At 43.8% G+C, this 9,005-nt stretch overlaps 1 protein-coding gene across 1 annotated transcript in view; it reads left to right on the forward strand.

Annotated features, from left to right (window-relative positions):
• SEMA3E (semaphorin 3E) overlaps positions 1–7,786 on the forward strand; it is a 215,836-nt gene extending 208,050 nt beyond the window's left edge. The window contains exons 16-17 of the mRNA XM_005304506.4: positions 1,610–1,749; positions 3,725–7,786. Of these exons, the coding sequence (XP_005304563.2) occupies positions 1,610–1,749; positions 3,725–4,177 (593 nt within the window). The 3' untranslated portion in view covers positions 4,178–7,786. The remainder of the gene's footprint in view (positions 1–1,609; positions 1,750–3,724) is intronic.
• The last annotated feature ends 1,219 nt before the right edge of the window (positions 7,787–9,005 follow it).

The raw sequence follows: 9,005 nt of genomic DNA on the forward strand, positions 1-9,005 counted from the left end.
TTCCTGTCTTGAATTAGGGGGGAAAATGACATCTCAAAAATATTTGCAATCTGAAAAATTGTGTTTTGTTTTGCATTTTGGATCAATTGAAAGAGTTTGTTTTGATAATTTTGGAATGTTTTGTTTTGATTTTGATCCCCCCCCCCCCTTTAAACCTTCTTTCAGTCTAATTAGCCTTTATTTTGAAACACAAAGTTGCTTTGAACCAGAATTTTTTGTTTGAAAATGTTGAAATGAAACATTGACAATTGGAATCTTTTTCCTTGACAGAAAATTAATCAAACCCAACCTTGTTTCGTGAACAGTTTGCTTTTGATGAATCAACATTTTTAGTTAAAAAAAAAAAAGCCCATCATCAAAAAATTCCCAACCAGCTCTAAGCTGTACAAATTCTGGACACACTGTACAAAACAGTTTAGATCTTCATGGGTTTTGAGGGTTTGATCATGTAACATGCTAAGAAATCTGGTCCCAATCCTGAAAAATAATTTATCCCATGCTTACTGTCAAGCATGTAAGTAGTTTTATTGGTGTCTGTAGTGGTTCGGACTCACCCCTGCGGCGTCTCCTGCTGGTCTCTTCTGGGAATTAGCTCAATTCAGCGTTTGAGCACCCCCTGCAGGCTGGTGATCTGCCTATCCCCTGGCCTCCCGTGTCCCTCCCTGGACCCTGGTGCCCTTTTACCTGGGGTGCTGCCCCCTGGCAGGACCCACCACAGATCTGGGTCTCCCCTCCCAGGGGAACCCCCACCCACTATCCCCACCTCACCTCAGTACCAGGCCACTGCCAGTCACCATCAAGCCCCTGCTTCCTGGGGCAGACTGCAGTATCAGCCACTCATCACTGGCAAAGGGGGGCTGGGGGGCTGGACCTGCTGCCTCTGCTTACCCAGGGTTGTCCCTTTGCAACCCCAGTACCTCTCTGGCCTTACTCTAGGCCCACAGCCTAGAGGGTTCCCAGGCCAGAGCTCCTCAGCTCCATTAGCCTTCCTCCAGCCCTGCTTCCCTCAGGTACCTCTCAGCTCCAGGCAGCCAGGCCCTTCTCTCTCTAAAGCAGAGAGAGAACTGTCTGGGCTTCTGGCTGCCCTGTCCTTTATAGGACCAGCTGAGCCTGACTTCCCACTCAGCCAGGGAGCTGCTTGCCCCAACCACAGCCCCCTCCCAGGGCTGTTTTTAACCCCTCTGGACCGGAGCGGGGTGACCACCCCGCTACAGTGTCATTGACTTAAAATTAAACATGCATACGTGCTTTGCTTAGCACTTTGCAGGGTCAAGCCTATAGACACATGTACAATCACAATCACCCGTCATGCAGTACTTTGGCAGTACCTTAGGGCTGGATCCTATGAGATCCTGAGGTGATCCATGCCTTCCATTCCTCCTGTACAGAGTGGGAGCAGAGGGTGTTCCACAATTCACAGGATAAGGCCAGTAGTAGGTACTAAATTTCAATCACTACCTGGAGGGCTATGGATCAAATTCCATTCTAAAGGTGAACCTCAAAGGAGTCCTTAAAAAGCCCAAAGGAAATGTGCTTAATGAAAAGGATAGCATTTATTTTAGTTACACAACTGGCAAATAAATAAAAAAAATCTTACTTTCCTTCACAGGAGAAGCCCTGGAGAAGACTGAAGAACGGATAGTATATGGAATAGAGTACAACAGCACTCTTCTGGAATGTACCCCTAGAACTTTACAAGCAAAAGTGATCTGGTTTGTGCAGCGAGCCCACGAAGCCAGGAAGGAGGAGGTAATTTCCCGTGTAATTCTAGTTATACCATATTTATAAAAAGGGTCTGTCATATTAGGTAAATGAGCCTTCAGTGAAACAGCCTGGTACCAGTTGGTGTAATTTATATAGATTCATAGATTTTTAAGGGCAATTGGGAACATTATGATTATCTAGTCAGACTTCCTGCATAAACGGGCCACGCCATTTTACTCAGTGATTCCTGCATCAATCCCAGTAATTGATGGTCGAATGAGAGCATACGTTTTAGAGGAGCATCCATTGGCGGCTCTTGAGTCTTTCATTTGGGGAGGCTTACATGCACATGCCAGAAGCTCCCTAGAAGTGGGGGGACCACCAGCCCCTGGAACATGTCCCCGCCCCCCAAGGCCCCATCTCTTCCCTTGAGCCCCCCCCCACTCCTCTTCACCTCCTCCCTAAGGCCCCCCCACCTCTCCTCTTTGCTTCTTCCCCCGAAGCCCCCCTACCCACCCGCTCGCTCACTCCTCTCCGCCTTTTCCCTCAAGGTCTGCCCCCACCCACCCACTGCTTGCTCCTCTCCCCCCAAGGCCCTCCCCCGCCCACTGGCCACTCGCTCCTCTCTGTGGCAGGGAGGAGCATGCAGGGGGTGGGGTAGGCTTCGGGGAAGAAGCTGAGTGGGCCCTGGGGCAGAGAACAGTCGGGGTAACAGTGACCCCCCCCTCAATTCTGGGGAGTTTCACTTCCAGCACTCCAAAGATGGTGGGCCAGCGTGCTTCCAAAGGGAGGTGACCCACGCCACATCCACAGCATTTGCCCTCCAGCATGGAAACCACCTGACCCCATCCCCACACAGCCCTGACCCCCAGCTCCGAGCCCAGCCCCTCTGAGTCAGACACTCCCCTGACCCCATCTCCCCACAGCCCTGAGCCCAGCCCCTGTGAGCCGGACACCCCCTGACCCCATCCCCCCACAGCCCTGACCCCCAGCTCCGAGCCCAGCCCCTGTGAGCCGGGCACCCCCCCCAACCTAGAGCCCAGCCCCAGGCAACAGCAGCACCACCCCCAGGCAGCGACAGCCCATTGGCACCAACCATCACCATCACCCAGCAACAGCCCATTATGTAATTGCAAATGTATACATACCATTAAAGCATTTAATGTTTTTAAATAATGTATTTAGTGTATTTACAAATTAATTTTTGAGTGTATTTCACTAGTTCTTTTTTACAGTTCCAAATACATGTTACTATAGTATTACGACTTTTTTTTATGGAAGGGGCCCCCGAAATTGCTTTGCCCCAGGCCCCCTGAATCCTCTGGGCGGCCCTGTTTTTTGGAGAGGCTTAGCTTCCGCTAGCTTCTTACACGCGCCACCCATGAATGTATCCAATCTTCTTTTAAAACTTCAAAGTTTTGCAAATGATTCCAATGATGAATGTCTATCACTTAACAATTTGCACCTTATTTCCAATTTGAATTGTCTAGCTTCAATTTCCAACTATTAGTTCTTGTTATTCTTTTGTATACTAGTTTAAAAATGCATTCCACCATCAGATATCGGCCTTACAGGATGTGATCAGTGCTATCTATCTTAGTTACTTATATGGTCCCTGTGACAATTTTCAATGTATTTATCCTCACAATACCTCTATAGTGTAGGGAAGTGCCATTTTCCCCATAGGGAATCAAGGCACAGAGAGACTAAGTGACTTGCCAATTCTCACACAGGATGCCTATAGCAGGCCAGTAAATTGAACCCAGGTTTCCAATGTCCTATGCTAGCACTCTCACCACATAATCTCCTCCCTCCTGCCATAAATGTAACACTGTATGTTCTTGAAAAAGGCATGTTACAGGATCCTAGATTTGTGTCTAAATACTGACTGCTGAATTTGTAGCCAAGTCCCTACGGTACATTTAAAAATGATTGCACCAATGTTTCTAATGTAGTACTACAATCTTGTACTCACTGTGACTGCATTGATAATACAGTGTATCATTGGCTCATTTCTCAGGTGAAGACAGATGACAGAATCGTCAAAATGGACCTTGGCCTCTTATTCTTAAGGCTGCACAGGCTGGATGCAGGGACCTATTTTTGTCAGACTGTGGAACACAGCATTGTTCATATAGTCAGAAAAATCACCCTGGAGGTGGTGGAGGAAGGGCGCGTGGATGAAATGTTCAACAAAGACTATGAGGAGGACATACCTCACAAAATGCCATGCCCAGCGCAAAGCAGCATTCCTCAGGGATCGAAGCTGTGGTACAAGGAATTTCTGCAGCTAATAGGGTACAGCAACTTCCAGAGGGTCGAGGAGTATTGCGAAAAGGTGTGGTGCACGGATAAGAGGAGGAAAAAGCTGAAAATGTCCCCATCCAAGTGGAAGTACGCCAACCCACAGGAGAAGAAGGCACGCGTCAGGCCAGAGCATTACCGCCTCCCCAGGAACGTAGTTGACTCTTGATGGACAAAATCCATCCATTCTTTCTGGGAGAATTTTTATTTGGACCTAAGGAATAGGGAGAAATCAATCTTGGGTTTGGTAACTGAAACAGGTTTATATATATATTAAATAATGGGACTGAAAACAGAAAAGTGTTCTGTTAAATTATAGCTTATACTAGCTGTTTCTAAATAGGTCATTGCATCCAGTGTTTTCCATTTAAGGAGAACATTGACAATCATTGTACTTTGAGTGCTTTAGTCAATTTCCCATGTGGACCATGCTTCTGCTGTATATTCTTGCATATTAAGGGAATATTAAAGTAAACTCAGATAGCTAAGCATTGACAAGCAGAAGAAAAATGTGATGTATAATTTCCATTGGTTTCACAAATGTCCTATTGCTTCTAAAAGCAGCACATTGCAAGATCTTAGCTTTCACTTGTGGCCTGTTTGTCTGTATTCGTAAGAGCCACAAGTTTTGTTAGTGTGGTGTACTCTTATTTCTAAAGATGTTGAAGGGGAATCTTATTTACTTCCCATCATTGCTTGTCTTTACCAGTAATTTACGAAGCACAGTGTACTACTATCACAACTAAATAGTAATGCCTTGTAACTTGATGTAAGTCAAATGCATGCAGAGAACAAAAGCAGAATGAAGTTCTTCAGTGTAACTTGCTGTAAGACATTGGAGTAATAGTTTAGTCAGAGTGTAAATCATGATTATGGCAATGGACAGTTGGCTCAGTAGATATAAGATTTATAAGAATGCCCTCTTGTGGAAATAGAGAGCATTTCCTTATCTTGGTGGTACATTTTCTCCAGAAATTTATATACTTGAGTGTTATCCACATTCTCCTGATTTGCAGCCTAGCTGTTAGTTTTACCGCCTTTCTGCTGCATGTGCTGAAATCTCAAATATTTCAAACACAGGGTTAGAAATCACTTGTACTGTGGAATAGAGCTTAAAGAAATAAGCAACATATTAAGGCATTCAATGTACTATGCTTTTGGTGTAGCAAATACTGGTGAAAGAGACAGGTAGTGAAAACAACTTGTATTTGTATAGTTGCATGGTCTGATTTACCTGATATAGAATTTCTTCTTAGCACAGCTATTTTGCTGAAATTGTGAATACTAGGGATGTGGGATCAAAAGAATAAGAAATCACTTACCACCTAGAATTTTCAGAGTATCACTAAAAAAAATACAAAGCTTTAATTTTATGTTTAATTTTCATATTTTTCTTAAAAGCGTAACACATGTTAGCACGAAGAGTCACATGAGAAATTGGATGTGAACATATGAATTAGAACTAAAAAAACCTGAAAATATAAGCTACAGTTGTGATATAAAAATATGAATCACAAATAGCACAGCTGGAAAACTCTAGCTGAGTGTGAGTTCTGCAGGATCCTTTCCCATCTCCTGAGATGGGTTTTAGTGTGTGAATGATTACATCCCAATTGTGTTGCACCACTAGATAAATCAACTGCTTCAGTCAGAACATGACCCCAACCATAATGAAGAGCCCCAAGTCTATAAAATTGGTCTGTGTCACAATTTTGAGGTAACCAAACATATATTTCAGGGATGTTCCAGTTAACAGGTTCATATACAACTCTCATTCCACCTTCAACTTCTAATCAAGAAACGGTGTCTGGGATTAACGTTCTGGGGCACACAGATTTGTTATTAACGTAGCAATCCTGTTATTAACCTAACACTAGAGTAGAGATCATTGCTGTGCACTCCAGTGTCTCTAAGATACTCTGTATGTGGAACGAACAAAACACTGTGTCTGAGAGAAGGCAGTTGCTGGGATCAGAGTCTAAAGCTAGCATCGGAGTGAGCTTAACTAGGATCTTATCTCTTCAAAAGCATCATTTGCTGGGTGCTCAGAGGGATGCTGTGTGCAACTTGCCAGTAAACAGAAGCAAAAGGAGAAGCAGGATTTCATATTATATCAGTCACACAGATCGATAAACCTCTCTAGCTTCTAGTTATTTTAAGTAGCCTGCAATTTATCAAAGAGTTTGCATGGCACGTAGCTAGAGGGGCTGGCTCAGTGATCCAGTGGCAAGGCATGAGGAGATCAGAGCTCTCTGCTCCCTTAACTAGGAGAAGCAGAGAACATTATGGAAAGCGCATCTACAGCCGCTTTGGGAGAGGGAACATCTTGTAGCCACACCCTGTTGCTGATGCTGTGTATGGTGTGAACACCCAGTGCAGAAAGCATCAGATGAATTCCTTCTGCAATGCCAGTTTGGGGCTGGAGGGGCTTTCCTCCAGTTAGTATCATATATATTACTACAGCTTCGCACAAAATTGTAGCACTGAAGTCTACGAAGTAGGGGAGGAAAACATATACCCATAGGCATCCCTACCTATTACTTACCTCCTCTTAATTAGCTAAGCAAAATCTGACTGGCATACACATACCATCTGACTCCCCCTAGTGGTACACTATTACAACCCCACAGAAGTTCTTCAGCAGCAGGTAGGTAGTAGGTTGCTAGGGTGACCAGATGTCCCAATTTTATAGGGACAGTCCCGATATTTGGGGCTTTTTCTTATATAGGCTCCTATTACCCCCAACCCCCTGTCCTGATTTTTCACACTTGCTGTCTGACACCCTATAGGTTGCTCGACATTTAAGAGTAGTGGGTAAAGAAATGAAGAATACTAATAGGAGAGATCCCCTAGGCTAAAGGAAATATAAATTGTCTCCTCCTCCAGCCATTACTGGACATAAAGGCATTCAGGTTTTCCAAGTGAAAAATAATCTCTAAAGCAATTCATTGATTGGGGGTTGGGGAAGATGCCTGGTGTCTCTCACGGCAGAGATAAATTTGTGTTATAGCAATATAATGGGGATTCTTTATTCAGGCCACTGGACATGGACAGCCTTTGGAGTTCTCCCAAGCTCTCTAGCTCTCAGAAGAACTAAACACAGCTAGTCCAGCAACGCCACATCTCCCCAAATCTTGTTCTGAACTGACTCATCATAGAATGTGTTTGCTCCACTACTGGGGTATCATAGAATCCACAGCTCTTTAAGGGTGATGTTGGCATTTTACTAATTTGTTGTCAAGTAGCTCAGTCATGTCATGATGCAGTACCACGTAGTGACAGAAGTAACAAATCCTCTGTCAGCTTGAGGGAACTAACTCAATTATGTGTATATGGAATTCTCTGAGATTATAGGTGGAAATCAGGTGATCCACAAACCAGAATTTCTGTTTCAACACAATATATTTTTGATAGTTTCCTTTCCCAACGTTAGTTAAATTTGGAGAATCATCTTAAATTCTTAGCTTGTGCGGGGCCAGTTTGAGGATCTTTAAACCTTCATCATTAATAGTGACCGTAACAATTCCTAAAACCAAGATCTCCTTTAAAATTATGACGACTGCGGAAGAAGAGCAAGTGTGACAATAATGCATTTGAGTCAGATATGCATTTTTCTGCACAAAGGTGCTTTTATAGTAGGCAACGTTATTTAAAATGTTTCTTTGTATATATACGGGGTGGTGGTGTGTGTTTCTTTTCATTATGGATTTGATGTATTTTGTATGTGCATGAAGTGGCCTAATTATATAATGAAGTACAGTACAGTATTTGGGTGATATAATCTGTATGGCTTCCTGTTATTTATTTCGGAGCATGTGGAGCAGTATTTATTTTCACTGATCACCCAATGGATATATTATCTCCCATCAATTTCTAGTGTGGATTGCACATATCTGAGGACAGAATTTCGTGACAGAAGGCTGGCCGATTATAATCTGTAGCAGTTCACTGAGAAGTAACATGAGTTAGTGGACAAGGAACTAGAGGGCTAGTCTACACTAGAATTGCTACAGCTGGGCTGCTGTAGTGCCTCTCGGTGCTCTCCCATTGGCATAATTACTCCACTTCCCCGAGTGGCGGTAGCTATGTTGGCGGGAGAGCGTCTCCTGCTGACATAGCGCTGTCCACACCGGCGCTTAGGTCGGTGTAATTTATGTTGCTCGGGGGGGTGACTTTTCCGCCCCCTGACCAAATTAAATTATACCGAAGTAAGCGCTAGTATGTTCAAGCCCTGAGGACTCATTAGGCCTGGGCTCTGACGCTGACCTACTGTGTTACCTTGACAGGTCGCTTCACAGCTCTGTGTCTCTGTTTCCCCTCCTGCTAGTTTACTGTCTTGTCATCTGAGCCCCTGGTCCTGCAATTTGTTGCAAGAGGCACTTAGAGAGTAATCTCTTTGGGACAGGAGCTGTCTCCCACTACGTTTATGTACAGCTCCTAGCATGATGTGGCCCTGATCTTAGGGCTTCTAGGCACCACTCCAATACAAATAATTATTATTGAACTAAAACTTTTTGTTATGGGACATTTGTTTTGTATACCTCAACATAGGTCTTAAGACTCTGCCTAACTTTTCTGTAGCAAAGAAACGTCTCTTGTATGTAGCTCAAAATTGTGAAAGAAACAACACACGCACATACGCACAAATGTGCGGCCCTTCATTTGGCTGAACAGATGAGTCAGTAACCATATTTTGAAATGACACACAGATTATTTTCCAGCATAATTAATATACTGGTGGAGCTGCATTTTTATTAGTATTATTTTGGAGAAAAAAAATCAATTTTCTGTCCTTGAAAAAGTAGTGAACCCGTTTCTTTTGGGGGGGAAAAATCCATGAATATCCTCATTCTACCTAGGAGCAGCGAAGTTGGAGTTATTTATGCCACCTCATGTCTCTAGGTCCAGAAGTTACACATACTCTTGAAAGCTGCACTGTCCAGATAAGAGGCACTGGAAGTGAGCTTTTTACATTTGTGACCTAGCAGGATGTTTGT

The sequence above is a fragment of the Chrysemys picta genome, chromosome 1 (assembly GCF_011386835.1).
Source record: "Chrysemys picta bellii isolate R12L10 chromosome 1, ASM1138683v2, whole genome shotgun sequence".
NCBI lineage: Eukaryota > Metazoa > Chordata > Testudines > Emydidae > Chrysemys > Chrysemys picta.